Source organism: Hypomesus transpacificus, chromosome 12 (assembly GCF_021917145.1).
Source record: "Hypomesus transpacificus isolate Combined female chromosome 12, fHypTra1, whole genome shotgun sequence".
NCBI lineage: Eukaryota > Metazoa > Chordata > Actinopteri > Osmeriformes > Osmeridae > Hypomesus > Hypomesus transpacificus.
The window spans coordinates 3410263-3425879 of record NC_061071.1 but is presented as its reverse complement, the minus strand read 5'-3'; the positions used below and the strand labels follow the sequence as shown (position 1 = coordinate 3425879).

The 15617-nt window shown below is 44.8% G+C and overlaps 1 protein-coding gene and 1 non-coding gene across 4 annotated transcripts in view; both read right to left on the bottom strand.

Annotated features, from left to right (window-relative positions):
* Positions 1 to 14592, bottom strand: part of farp1 (FERM, RhoGEF (ARHGEF) and pleckstrin domain protein 1 (chondrocyte-derived)) — a 40104-nt gene extending 25512 nt beyond the window's left edge. For 2 of the 3 annotated variants that reach the window (XM_047031602.1, XM_047031604.1), the window contains exons 1-2: positions 14347 to 14592; positions 10287 to 10506 (exon numbers count right to left, since the gene is read on the bottom strand). In XM_047031602.1, the coding sequence (XP_046887558.1) occupies positions 10287 to 10457 (171 nt within the window). In that variant the 5' untranslated portion in view covers positions 10458 to 10506; positions 14347 to 14592. Of the gene's footprint in view, positions 1 to 8734; positions 8901 to 10286; positions 10507 to 14346 lie in introns of those variants that run through there. The other variant, XM_047031605.1, reaches the window with a different exon arrangement.
* Positions 14593 to 15026: 434 nt separating this feature from the next.
* trnai-aau lies at positions 15027 to 15100 on the bottom strand. Its single transcript has one exon. It is a non-coding gene; the product is annotated as a tRNA-Ile (tRNA).
* Between the last annotated feature and the right edge of the window lie 517 nt (positions 15101 to 15617).

The following is a 15617-nucleotide window of genomic DNA, read 5'->3' as shown; positions in this document are numbered from 1 at the left end:
AGTAGTACTACTAGTCCGGTAGTAGCTGACCATCAGCCAATACAAACCAAGCCAACGTCACCACCTAAGGTTGTTATTGCAGCACTCCGTTTCTGGGTTAATGATTGTGAACTGTTAATCTCCAGGTCATGATGCCCTACTGTTGAGGAGGCAGCCTGGAAACATATGCTGTGGCCGGGGGCAGGCCGAGGTCAGAGCCCTCGTTTAGCTGGAGGATTAGACAGCACTGGCATACTACTACTGTCACTTCACCACAGCCATACTCTCGGACAAACACCAGTCTGTCTGTGTGTGTTGTGTGTGTTGTGTGTGGGTCCTTAGTCTTCTACGTAGAGGTGGCAGATCATCTGGCTCTGAGGGAAAGAGGAAAGGGATTATAGGACAAATCACGAAAGAATGTTGGAAAGGAGACAGAGAGAGAGAGAGCACAAGGGAGAGGACCAAGGTGTATAGGTTGGTAATTGTATGCACTCAAATCCCACACTGAAATAGGTGAAACCAACATGAAAGCTTTTCCAATCTCTTCCGAGATGAAACCTGTTCTGTGGGTGATTCAGGTCAACAGTTTGTCCACCAAAACAACGAGCAATGAGGACCTGGGCAATCTCAAAATGCAGAGTCCATTAGAGCTCTAGCTAAGTGAAACGGTAAGAAAACAGCACTCTTTAAATCACACACTGAAGAAAAAAAATCATAATTATCTGCAAAGGCTTTGAAGCACCAAGCAGAACAGGAGCATACATTCATAACGTGAGAGGTAAACTGTGTACCATGGCCATAAGCACAGGGGCACTTCTCCTTCTACATCAAAGAAAACTGTAGGTGAAAATGTGCAGGCTGCGGGGCCGCATGCCTCAGCATACACTGTAACACTTAATAATCATCATTAGATTTACGACGGTACTGCAGAGCATAGCTCACTGGCAGTCCCTGACAGTGATGAAGGCTTGATGGTACGTTGTCCTGAAGGGGTTCAAACAGAGCAAAGTAGACAACTCTAGCCTGTAGTCTGCTCCAAAAATGACTAGAAAGTTCTAGTGAAATTATGAAACACTGCAAAGGCCTGGACACTTCAATATCAAATGTTTTCTATTTTCAGGCACATTCCTTCACTCTGCTTTGTCTTTGAGGAGAATGGGTGGAGACAGGCAGTCAGTAGGGAGCCCTCGTTCACTTGAACTTCCACAGGCTTCTAGGAGTAAGCTTTGAGCCCTGTAGGCCCCTGGATTCTCTATGGAGAGCGTTCCAAAAAAGAGAAAGGCAGATTAAGAAACACTCCTGCCTTTTCAGAGTCCAGCAATAACTCATCAACACATAAAGAGGATTTAACAGACATGAATCTGGACCTCGCAAGATCACAGACAGCATTGAATGAGACTGATTTTTCCATGGAAACCGGGAGAATGGAGCGTTAGGAATTTAGGAGTTCATGGCTGGATTACCCGGATAAATATAAAGAAGAAACTGGTTGAAAAGTATGTTTCTAGGGAGCACTTCCAAGGGCTGAGGTTTCACATGGGACAGTTTGTAAACATAGGTTTCACATGACATGTCAGGAAGTTGATTTGTACAGCTGGATAGGAGGAAGGTCAACTCCAGCTAGAATCCTGAGAAAAACCACAGGAGGGTCCTTTGAAGGAGACAAAACCCATTTCAGACAAAGTGCTCAAAGTGCACATTCATTAGCCCAATCACGGCTGGTTATGTAAATGTCTCCTTGGAAACAGAATAAATCGCTTCCTCAGAGCAATATGTCAGTGCTGCTCAACAAGCTCTTAATGGAAGGGTCCGGAAGCTTGGAGAAGAGGGGGTGGGGGGTGTAACACCCTCTTCCCCCTCTGCTAGGCCAGAGACTCTTCAGTGGAGCCTCTGAATGGTAGGCACCCAGCTGGGAGGAAACATGATTGGCCAGGGCTCAGCTGTGTCCAGGGCCAATTAGATTTTCTCTTGTTTCTCGTTTCGCCGCTGACCCTTTCAGCGACAGCGTTAAATGTGATTGGCTCTCCCTCTTACGCAACCCCTCTACCCGACACTCCTTCACTGGTTTGATCCTGCTCCTCTCTAATCCCACTAATGAGCAGAATGATATTTAGTTCCCCTTGATGGAGTTCTACTGACATGGGGGAAGAATGACAGCTTGGATAGGAACAGACATTGTGGGTCAATGATCGCATGCATTCGACTGGTGTTTTACTGTAACTGTGGCCACTGGTAACCCCAAATGGAGCCTTAGGAACCAGCTGAGGTTGAGGGAGGAGAGCAGCGGTGGTGAGTCACGCTGGTGAAGTGGCCACCCTTCAGACCATGGTGGAGGTGGGCGGGAGAGCAAGGAGACGACCAAGCAACCTTCTGAGCAAATCAACAACACACACGCATACAAGCTCTTGAATTGCAAAGTGACTAACTGCCTTGCTGGCATGTCCTCACTTGACATTCCTGCGGTTGGAAACATTGAAGGGGCTTACTGTAAGGCAAGGACATATTTATGGGCAGAAGGCAAACGTCTTGGGTCTTTATTTAACAGTCAAACACCAACATTGCAATTATTTGTGATTGGATGCTTGCGATTCATTTGTTTTGAGTGTACATATGTATATATTCACATGATGTGTATGCGTTTGTGCGTGTGTGTGCGCGCGTGTGTGGGAGGGGGGGTGGGGTTAGGTAGCAAGAGAGACACGTGGCTGTGGTTAGTGTTCTAGGCTCATTAGACCGTCTAGGTTCAAAGACGGGATCCAGACAGAACATTGCCGGAGCTGCAGCAGAGGAGGTGAGTAGGACAGTGAAGCACTGCAGGGCACAAGGAGAGAGAGAGGAAGGAGAGACAGAGAGAGAAAGAAAATGAGAGACAATAAAAGGGGCTTTGATGAAGGAGGACAAAGCAGGGAAGGGGGGGGGGTGAAGAGTAGCATCTTGTTCAAACCTGAAACTGGGGTTTTTTACCCATGGATGGGTTTAACCCTAGTGAGACCCTTTCACTTCAGATATCTCCTAACCTGCAGTGCTTTCCTGTGTCAGTGAGCAAGGTCAGCCCACTCTCTGCTGGCTCAGAAGTGTTTTGGACAAAGTTAAAGGGCTAGAAAAAGATTGGCTTTTAGTCAGGGAGATATAAATGCATCAGAAAACAATGAAGCTGTCTGTGAAACCACAGGAGTACATTCAGTACCAGACAAACAGGATGGATACCTGAAAAGGACAGATTTTACCCGTTTCCATAGGAACAAGGCAGGCTTGGGCTGGAACTTTCTTCCTGGCTGAAGGCAAATGGTTTATGCCCTCACAGAAGAACCATGCTGCTAAGGCTCTAGTACCATCATGTAAATGCATTTTGCATTATTTAGCATCTTGATTCCCATCGCCATAGGCAAGGCAAAGAGACAGCCATTGAGAACATTACCATAATAACTTGAAATTGCTTCACAACAGCAAAGGCTTTGTCGACAATCTGCTGGAGGAATTCATGGCCCGGTGCTGCCCTCGGGAAGACTCAGAGGGCTACCATGTCTATTCAATGCCTATGACTTCATACAATCACCATCAGTATGGTTTTGGCAGCGTCGGAGAGAGGGTCCGGGTGCTAAGCTAAAGCTGGAGGTTTTTTAGCAGAGCAGGTCCATACTGAGGGTTATACAGGGAGCCTGGCCAACTGCCTCTGTTAGTTCTAGAACCGTTCCAAGAAGTGAGGACACACCTGTGTCATGTATAAATAAAGAGAAGAGCAAAAGAGAGAAAGACAAAGTAAGCACTGACAGAGCTACTCCTATGTTGATGCTGGGTTGGTCACATAATTCTGAACAATTACATGGCTGTATGTGGAGGGTACCACAAAAGTTTTATTTTTGTCCTAAATTACCACCCTGAGAAGCCAAGAAAATGTATTTTCACTTTTACTACCCGCCGAAAGAAAAGAAAAACCTACAATACTAAGAAACTGCTTGACATGAATACTAATTTGATAACTGATAACTACACGCTAATTTTCCAGCCATGAAACCACCCAAGCAGAGATCCCCATGGGGGCAGAACAACAGTAATAGAATGTGTTCAGCCTCAAGGCATGAAGGAGCTGACACAATATGGTGAACATATGTAAATGCAGTGCTGTTGTTGAGTCAAAGCATGTTACACATTTAGGTTCCTTTACCATATAATGACTCCCTGTATGAATACATTTAGGTATGGATGCATGTACAGTGTTGAATGTTTGTGTGTGTATACACACCTAATGAAGGTCATCAGGCGGTGGGAATGCTAGTGAACAAGGCAACCCACAGTGTGTTTCAAGGACTGATGCAAGCAGCCTTGTAGTGGAAATGGTGAAGCTACTGGACTTAGTATGTAATAATCACTGCAAGGAAAGGGAAACCACTGACCTGCTACATCACAATTGCTACACACAAAAGAAGTGGTCAAAATCTATTTACTGACAGCTATGCAATCTCATGCATCCTGCCACCACAACAGGGTAACTCTATATACATCAGTATTGCATGACTGTTGTAAGACAGTGGTCAGCGACCATTGGAAAGATGGTGGCTTTCTTTGGGTGGGAATCCCTGCTTGGGTAAACAAAGGGAAATTGGCAATAACCACAGCAAGAAGAGAGGCTCCATGACCATGACTTATCTCAGTGCACAAACACACGCACACAACGAACTGAGTTTATTATTGGAAGTGTATTATTGTTAGCACTGGAAGTAGTGCTCTGATCTTGTTGTTATCTCCCATCTACAAGTTATCCGCTAGTACCCCCATTCCTGGAGGTGCAACATGAAAGCAAACATGCAGCTATGCATGACCTCCTGTATCTAGATCTTATATCTCCAGTTCCGACAGGCCACGTTCCCTGTCCCCTTCCTTCCAGGTTTTGGTCCAACAAGTTAGGCTGCTGCCGCCAGCATGCAAACATATGAAGAGAGCACCCCATGTTAGACATGCTGGATGCTAGTAGGCCCACTATGTCTGTGACTGGAAGGAATCCCTTCACACAGTGGGCAGCTCTGGTTTTCAGTGCACAGTGAAGGCTTAGAGATGGACAATAGGGAGACGACAGACCCAGTCTGGGAGAGGATTATCATGGTAAAGCTAATGGCAAACCTAGCACAGAGCTTTTGGGCTGGCCTTAACAATGCTCATCAAACACTCTTAATACACTTTATCAGAGAATTAGCATTAGCGCCAATAAGCTTTTACGTGCATTAGAGGAAACAAAATATGCATGTGGTGCCGTTTGTGGCAGAATGAGGCAGGCTTTCGTCAGAAGGCCACATGGGGAGTGTGATGGTGGATGTGGGGGAGGGGGTTAGGCAGGGTAGTTTAAGGCTGGCCATAAGTAGGGAATTAAAACGGGATCTCCAGGAAGTTAAGCCGTGTGGTTCGAGGAGGGATATGGAGAGACCGTGCCATGATGGAATCACACCAGTGAATGACTATCCTTCCAGCCAAGGCTGACGCTCCACAGAGCCTCATCCATCCTGAAATGTCCCTCCTCACACAGGGGGAGGGTCTGTGGTGAGGTAGGTCAGCGTGTCCATCTGGATGAAACCTCAGCAGGCCAAACAGAGATGAGGATGATGATGATGAAAAGCTGCACGTATACGGCTTAAGCGGTTGATCATCATGTCAGTGACTGGAGCAACCCAAACCAATGATCCCATCACTAATTCATTCTTAGGTTCCCTCCTCTCCTCTTGTCACCTCCCCCCATCCCTCTCCTCTCCTCACCACCCCCCATCCGTCTCCTCTCCTCACATCCCCCCATCCCTCTCCTCTGCCTCACCCCCATGCTGTGGGGCTGACTCGCTGGCTTCTAGATGCAGTGATTAGATGGTGAGATTAAGGCAGTGTAGGCCCAGTCTATGACATAAATAAGAAAAAAAAAACTATCTGCCAAGTAACCAATCAGGTCCCAGCAGGTGGTGGTGGGGGGTTGAGGCCCCAAATGGTCCTGGTGGGGTTAAGAACAACCAATGTCCAATCGAAAATCCTCCCTGACCCCAATCTGGAGCCCAGGGGGCTGGCCCTGGGCTTTCCAAATTGTTGTCTCTGAGGTCAGGGTTCACAAGGCTGTGACCAGCTCAAACATAATAGTAGGTTCTCAGAGAGCACGACAGAATAGTAGTGAGATGATTGATTTTGATTGTGTAAAGTGCAACATTACAAGTGTAGAGAAATAAACGGGCGCGTTACAGAATATTCAGATCACAACAACTTTCAGGCTGGTTAGATGTGGTCATGAATGTGAGCAAGACAATGGGGAGACTGTCCAGACTCACTTGAGGTCTGAGCTTGGGTTGTATTAAAGTCAGTCTTTGTCAGTAAGTAGGTGTGCTGGGAGAAGATACACATTCAAGGGTTACGGGTTAAGAACAGCATGACATTAACCAGTGGAGGTCACTCCTACATTGTCATTCATCCTTCTATTTGGACTTTCCTTCTTCCACAACAAAACGGCCACTCAAACAAAGAAAAGAAACATAAAATGTTGATGTTGTGACATCATGGCAAATTGAAAGGAACTGGGTCAGAACACTTTTGTATGGGAAGATTTGGTGACAATCATGTATGCTAATATAGTACAACCTCCTCCTTATTATGCACATAACAGATGAGGCTATGTTTTGTTATCAACCAAAACGCCTGGATAGGCCACAAACACTGTGTGTGTGGTATGTGTGTCTGTACGCTCAAATCATATATTCTTGTTGCTAGGACACCATGCCTTCGGGAATACAGGCCTAATGCCCCTACAGATGGCTTGGCCTGCTATCAACAACATAATCGGAAGACACCGCAAATAGCTGGAAAAGTATTCCCTCAAACCCCCCACCCCTCCCGGTGATAAGAACACACTGTCGTGCACTGCAAAACAGATCTGGGAAGAGGTGCTACACCAAACACAAAGACCCAGTCAGTGGTTGCCTAGATATCAAGCATTTCCTGACTCTCGACCACCTTGCTGCTCAACCGTTGAGACCAAGACCAGAAACTAGCATTTGTGGAGCATCCAGAGCAAAACAGGTACAAGGAGAAAACAGGAACCTTGCCCAGGATACCGGCTGCACCACTCACACTCTATTATTCATCTGATCTCCCAGGCAGCTGGTGGAGAGGTGGTGACAAGAAACGAGGGGAACATCAGCCCTTCGCTCCCACTGGGTGAATTATTGAGCGCGGGGAGCGTGTGATTGGTTGCGAATGCGCCCGGCATAAAGGTTACCATTCCTGTCGGGGTACTGACGTCTTCATAACACCCGTTGGCTGTGGGATTACAATAGAAGACTGGGCGAGAGAGATGGGCAGGGCCATCTCAGCTGGAGGTGGCTGTCAGTCCAAGTGTGAAGACTGACACCCTTTGTATTACTTGGATAATGAGCCGTTTTGAACTCGAGAACAGAGGTAAAACGCTATCCGGAAAAAAAGATAGGAAAACCCCCTGTAATTGTGATTCTCTTAACATGAGAAATCGCTCTCAATCCCTTTTGTTTAACAGAAACCTGCATTGAAAGAGGAAACTGTCTCTCAAAACACGACTGCACAACCGGTGCACCGTGTTCAGACACATGCAATTTCCTATCTTTCTGTCGTGGTAGTGGCTATTCAAATGCCAGCCATGTTACACATTCCAGAATTAAAAAAACCCTGAGGGATTCCATTGACGGTCTGTTCTATTCCAATCTTTTCAGAGAAAAGAGTTTGGCAAAAACAAGTTGAGCCAGACACAAGAGTCGTTGTGTAACTAGGGTAATATTTCTGACAGTTTCTCCAGGCTACAAGGTCAAATCTGAACCCAGCTATTCTGCTACAGTATGATGGTTCACAAACGACATCCCTTTGTAAACAAACCTTGAGGTTTTAAAAGGGGAAATAGATGAGTCCCGCTGAAAGACAAAGGCCTCTTTGTCTCTCAGCAAGCCAATATAATTTACACATGCTCTCTGCTCGCACACTAAGCTAGCATTGCATAACCAGCAAGCTCCTAGATATCAGTCAACTTTAGCATGTCTGGCTTCAGGAAAATGTAAAATAACTGGTACAAAGCTAAACAACAAAACAATCCAATCCCATCATGGACTGTGGTTGGTCAGCCCCTGACCCACTGAGTTCCGAGCAAAGGGATAGTGGACAGAGGTGGGACGCCTTGAGTGAGCCGTGTTCTGTCAGTGTTCCGTGTGGATATCAAGTGTTCCGTGTGGATGTCAGTGTTCCGTGTAGACCCCGCTCCACCCCCCTGCACTCGGAGCAAACGTAGAACCCCAGATGCTATGCTGTGATACAGCTGTGATTGTGTGCATGTGTGGGCTAGCATGTCTGTGTGTGTGAAACGGGAGATAAATCATGCATCGCACAGCCAACACAAAACTCCAAGACCGATGGTAGAGAAATCCTGAACAGACCTTCCCCCCCCCCACACACACACACACGCACACACTCAAACCACAGACTCCAATCCTCAGATAGCTCAGACACACCCGTGGGGCTATGGCATACTAACTATCACATACAGACATATTTGCCATTTTCAAAGCCAATAACAGGCAACCAAAATAGCAGCAGAGACTACTCTAATTGCACCAGAGCAGAGCAGGTCTCTTTTCGTCAACTGGAAAGGTGAAAGGCTTCACTCATAAAAACATTCACAGAAGGAGCTTTCTGTAGCTTACAGAGCAGGGAAAGAGGAACAACCCGTAGCTGGGAAATCCAAAAAATCACTGGGTGCTCACTGGGTGCTCACAATGTGGAATTTTCCCAATCCATCTGTCCACCTTTTCAAGTCCTCTTAAGCATGTCTGGAAGTACAGCGGTTCTTTGCGAAACACAGGAATTTAAAGAGCACAGAGGCACTTTGGCCACTCCATTAATTACTGTCGGCCCAGAGAAAACGGCCCAGCATTTTGAGTCCAACCCCCACCTTCAACTGTTGTCTCCTTCCCATTTCCTGCTTTATTAGCCTGCCCATAGGAATACTGTGTTCAACACACACGAAGGGAAACCCCAATCCCAATCAACACACAGTTAGCACAAAAGACTACAGCGGAACGCTTTTAGATACACCCATAGAAAGTAGCTAGTTTTGGTGACCCTGACCTACGCAAAAATATTACATAAGGTGAACGACTCAACTTTCAACTCCTATAAAGGAAATGTCTAAGATAGAGAGGATCCTTCTCTTTCATTAGCAATGGTTAAGACTAATATACAGAGGGTCTGTTATTTCAAATAAACTATTCAGACGTCATAGTAACATTTCTACAAAGGCCCTTTTATGCACTGATGGAGCGTTTCTGAGCTAGTCTCCTAAGAGGAGACTGCAGATAGGCCCCCTTCTTAAGTTTTGTCTATGCAGCAGATACAGTATCAGTATTCCCTTTGGTATGGGGTGGAGGTTTTGAGACGGGAAGTTGGCCTTTTCCCATATCCTGTTTGTCTCCTGAGACAGTCCATAGTAAAGACACTTTTCTAAAAGCACTAAAAAAAGTCAAGTTTCCTACAAAAGAATGGCAAGAATGTTCTGAAGAAAAATCAATTCTCTGTCCTACCATCCAGACCATGCGAACCCAGCAATGGAGCTCGCTAAGCATTAATTCAGCAACAGAAGTCTAGCCAAACAGGGCTGCGTTTGACAGTCAGCAGAAAGTCCCTCAAGGTGACATGGTAATATGTTAAGCAATCCCAGCACTTCTGTGCACTTCCGAGTGTAACCCTATGCACATCAGCACACAGTGACAAAACAAGGCTCAGGTTACTGGGGAGGGGAACTGGTTGGCCCTGCAAGTCTGTAGCATGTGACTGCACCTTGGTTAACTTTCAACAGACACAACACAATGAAACTAGGGTAACTTGTTCATGTCTGTTTTTCCTGCAGCTCAATTTCTTTACTCATCACCACGACAGGCCCACTGATACAAGTAAACACCAACTGGCCCATTTAGGGTGTTTTCTCCCATGGGATCATGAATTAACACTTATCTTCACTATTAAATGTGGCAACAGTCCACAACTCACACCACTGACTCCCACAAGAAGCCATGCAATAAACGGTTCATGTTAACAGTTCTGTGTGAAGTCCTGTTGGGACTGTGAAGATAGATCTCAAGGATTCTTATTTAGGCTGATGGCCAGGGTCTTCTATGGTCAGATCATGGAAAATGTTAGGGCTATCTCAGGAAGATTGTTATGATTCTGAAAGCTTGGCAGATCAATCTGCAGGTAAATAGAGATAGTTCACCTGCAGCTCATTGAGTGATCTTCAAAAGCTTCTGTTATCTCAATCCATCGCTACTCACCGATACTTCAAAGACCTCCTGAGTGTCATCTAGCATCTGGACCCTGATGGAGACCTGTCGTCCGGGGGGCATGTCAGGGGGGCGCTGGCCTGGCTCCAGGGTGCTGATCCCGAAGCTGTCAGGAGCCCCCAGCCTCTGGCCGGCAGACGGTCTGTCCACTGGCTCCACCATGGTTGACTCTGCTAGCCTCTGTTCACCTCTGGTAGTGTGGCACCAACACCTGAGAAGAGAGAGGAGTCACATCCAGGTCAGCATACAGACTAACACAACACCACAAATTTAAAAGATTTCCCAGGATGGGTTTGATGAAAAATGTACATCCCTATCAATGTTCTGAAATCTAAGAAATGTGTCAACTCCATGGCATTTATATTGCATCCTTTTCAATTTGCTGTTATTTGCAGCACTGAACAAGACAAATAAAGGCTGATTAAGTCCCTGTTTGATTTATTTCGGGCTTGTACTGCCATCATTAGAAGGAGCAAATGTTTCTGATGTTAAACAAATGTTGCCACTGGGGAAAATCTGTTAATGTATGGTGTGGAAGATTGTTACAGAAGACACAACACCAGGTTAGCCTATTTGCAAAGCAGTCACTGGTCACCATGGGAACAAAAGTATTCACATCCAAAAGGGGGACAAGGACATAGGTCTCTCTGAAGCAATTACTGTCCAGTCAGAGAATACCAGAATCTCTAGCACTTTTCTGCAACACAAAGAGAAAACTCTAATAAGATAGAGGTAAAGACTAGCTTACTTCTCACCAGTCTTCCAGAGTTGAGATAGCGTTGACAGAAAGCACAGAGAAGTCAAAATGAAAATCAAAACCAAAACAATAAAATGCAGAACTCGCTCATGATATCCTAATTTGAGAAAAGCGGATGTTCATGTCTGATATACGTCAGAATCTTGAAGGACTGTTGGGGAGTGAATTCTAAAGAATAAGTGGTGTGAACCACATTGGTGGTCAGTTAGCTAACAACAGCATGTCTCCAGCTGGCATTGCAAGTGGGAAGCCCCTTCATTGGACATCATAGCTCAGCTGATGACCTGAGACGATCTGAGCTCCATGGACCAGATGAGACAGTGTCTGGAAACAAACACACGTGGGTTTGGAATAAAGCAGGTCATATTCAGACAGGATACAAGTGGTGATAGTGGAAGTGGGATGAGATGGAACACATCCTTCTTTCCCTCAGGCTACTATAGTCTGTGAGCAGCGGTCTGGAACCAAACAACCCCCTGCCAGCGAAGTGTCTACCAAACATGCCATGGTTGTGATGTCACCTACAGGTGATCTTACCAGTCCCAGACAGGCAATGAAATACGTGTTTGTGTATGGATGGAGGAGAGGGTCCTTCTTCATGCGGTCTAAAAGGCATGTCACCACACGTTATCTCTGTTGAGAAAACTCCTCAACCGATGACAGAAGGCCATGCCATCACTGAAAAGATTACTCTGACTTCACTGTCTGCCAAACTGTGGAGTCAGCGGACCCTCTCCCTTTTGTTCTTCTTTGAAAACCTCTGTAACTCAAATCTCATAGCAATTAACAAGATTCCAATGGAAAAACATACCACCAGCAACTCATTGTGCCTTATTTGCTCAAAAATAAGTTCATGCACATTAGATATTCAATTACAGGCCTTTCAATTAAACCTAATCTTCCTAAAGGTGAAGGGGCTACCAAAGGTCACAGAGAAATCAATTATAATTTACTGATGGGGCTGCTGGGGTCGCTTTCCTACCCACACTGGGACTTGCAGGCCCCCACAGAGCATGCTCAGTGACCTTGCATTGCTCTCACACCTGAACACAAACACACAAGCTGTAGGGAGAAGAGAAAGGAGAGGAGAGGACAGGCGCACAACATTGTGGCTATCCACAGAACCTCGTCAGCTAACACAAACAGGGCCATAAAGAGGCCCATTCTTCCATCAGAGGCCTCAAATGAGTACACAGTCACACATCTCTAAACCCAATAGCCTATTGAAAGCTGAGACGTGGCTCTTAAGCTGTACTTGCTCACATTTATTATGCACTTAAGCAATAAACCTAAACTTGATGAAGTCTCCAGGTGACTTATGCCTGAATAAGTGTGACCCACAACAACCCAGATAATAACACTTCAAGTTGTTTAATTGAGTCTGTAGACGACAATAAAAATGCACTAGTGTGAGGACAACAGTATGCAGAAACGTTTTTTAATTTTTTATCCACCGCCTTGTTTTAATTTCCTAAGAGGGATGCATGCAAGATGTTAGCACTAAGCGATGCCATGCAATGTATTTTCATTTGGAGTCTAATGAAAAAGGATATTTAACTTCCCCAAAAGGGTAAAGGAACAAAAAAAAATGGTTTAGGGATTATAACTTGCAAGCACACTACACTGTGGTTCCCACTGAAACAACAGTATATTCTTTTCACACACCTTAACTCATCTGACAAAGGCTGAAACTGGAGACCAGCCAAGGAAGTGACCTAAATAAAGTCAAGTTACACATTACCAAGTTAGCCCACTTGATGCCATAGTAGTCATGTTGCGCGTTTTGACTTGGAAACAGCACATTCAGGTTTTTGAGGGGTGGAAACAAGGATAGGCCTACCTAGTTGAGTGTGTATTTATCGGTGACTAAAAACTGGTTAACAATAAAACACGCAACCACCTCATTCACCTCCCCTCATGTAAAAAGCTGCTGTATTTTCACAGAACATCGCAAAGATACAATGGGAGTAGATGTTAAATATCAAACTTCCTGAAAAAGTCTTACAATTAAGGTTCTCATGTCACTAAAGTAGCATTCAGTTCTGAAACCGACTTTGGACACACACCTAGCCTAGAAAAACGACAATTGATTAGCCTTGTGCCAGCTTCCAGATGACTGCAGTCCTGGAAACAGGGTTTGTTGACAGCCCAACCTGCAACAACCATAAGGAATTAAACCAGAACGAGCAGATTAGAAACAAAGCAAAATGACTTTCCTCCCAGAACCACTGTCCCCTATTCACCTGCCTCATGAAATCCCCATGACTCTTACAGGAGAAGTCAGACAGAGGGAGGAGGGTGAGACAAAGCATTTCTCTGGGGGACATAAATGCTCATGTGGGCTACACATTTCACTGCCACACTGGTTTCCGGCATGTCTATGGAATTTGTGTTGAGGTTAAGATGGTTCATCCACACTATGCCTCCAAATGTAGACTACAGATTCTGAAACATGTTCAACAACTAACAATTGAATGATAGTGTAGGCTGTACGATTTAGTGTCACATTGAAGGTATCTGTCTACCTTGGCTACGAAGCATTAAAGCTGCCCATTATAGGTGCCTGTGTGTGATCAAATGCACTGATTGAAAGCATGCCAGATGTCTTCAACGTTACCCTGCCTAGTCTCTTAGTGAGTCCAGGGTTAAGGTTAGCATTATTCAATGGTTGCAGCTCACGTACCCCCCTCTTCCATGACTGATAAGAGAAGTGAGTGCCACAATCACCTGACACCAGCAACACAGAATGTAGGTTAGAGTAATCCTTTAGGGTTAAGATGACACAGGATGAAGCAGCCTTGTCCAGTGTCTGCAAGCGTGTGAAGATAAAAGATTATTTTATTCGCTTGGTAGTACAGCAGAAGGTATGAAATATGTCCTATGAAGAACTGTGGCTACAGTGTAACAGCCAACTCCGGCTGCAAACCGTATGGTTTAGAATAGCAGGCAAAAAGAGATCACCGAGTCGCCTAATGAATGAACTAATTTAAAACTTGTATTCTGGAGTAGCTTTGTATCTGGAATGCTTTCCCAGACAATGTAGTAAAAGGTCGGTAGCTCCTTAACTAAATTGAACATGGTCAACCTCCCTACCATTTGGCTACGTCCTCTGGAAGATCTCATAGGCGTATGGGAATCAAACCGCGTAGGCTACATTTGATAGGTTTCGCACTCAATGCAATGTTGGAATAAAATACTAGACTACAACTGAAAATGCAATTCACTATGCATACATAACCAACGTAGTTGTTGAATGTTATAAAATCTCTACCCAGTGATCCACACGTTTCTCACCTTGTGGAGAGGCGCGAGAGTCCTCACCCTTTCTTTTGAATACGGAGATTGTCCACGTGTATATTTCCAGACAATGGTAAACCATTCAACTGTTTCAAATATTATTAATCCAAGAAACTAAACAATTGTTTAGCAAGCGGCTCCGGGACGCCAGTAGCCTACCGCCTAGACGCCATACCGGACCGTCTGACTAAAGCACCGCTGTTAGAATTGAATGTGGCTGGCTTCCATTGATCTTGTGTTACTCAAACAATAAAAGCGACAGTGCCTCCAGCATTCGTTACTGGCACTACACATTTTAATCCGCAGTGATTTGATTGTAGCAACAGCATCGCCAAGCGACTCATTATTGTCATGACAGGTTGCTTTGACTAGCAGAAACATTTAGGTAATGTAGCCTTGGAGCTACTACTACACACATTCATTATGTGAGGATTGACTGTTTTTCAGCTGCCCGTTAATGCAAATTACATTAGTGCACCTTAACCCTCTACCCGACCAAACAACATTTCTGAGCAGGGCGACATCCTATTAACTATCATTTGCCTTCTGTGTTTTGGAACATCATGACGGTCTGCATGGAGGAAGAAAATAATAAAAAGATGTATAGTCAAAGGAAAAAGCTACAAGGAAAAAGCTACAAAAAAAAATTGTATTTTAACATACTCCTAAAAAAAACTTGGCCAGTACGGGGATCGAACCCGCGACCTTGGCGTTATTAGCACCACGCTCTAACCAACTGAGCTAACCGGCCAGATGATGATTGTGCCATGCTTTAATGATTATATTCTAAATGTTATATAGACTATACTATATTTGTAGTCGATGCGGTCAGGCTAAGTAAATAAACTCACCATATATATATACAGCATTTGCTGGCTTACTACTTCCTTTGCGTGCATTGTCAGTCTTTTCCACCAGATTGTTCCCACTGACGTCTGTGTTGTTTCTGGCGGTGGTCATTGAGTATAACATCCCAACTGCATAAATGACTTCAATTACACACCGTTTCCTTGTGAAAATTGCAATAATAGTATTATAACAATACAAAAAAGTTACAGCTACATGCAAATCATGTAAGTAAACGAGTCCAAATGGATGTGCAGCAGCACATAATACTGTCTGATTCTGATTATTGTTTTCATACATAGGCATGTGGTACAGTGAAAGAACAAAATAAAGACTGTTTCCGAAAGTGAATTGAACATACATGAATGTCGTCATTATAACTGACAATTTAGTTGTTTTTTTAGCTACGTTAAAATGAGCGT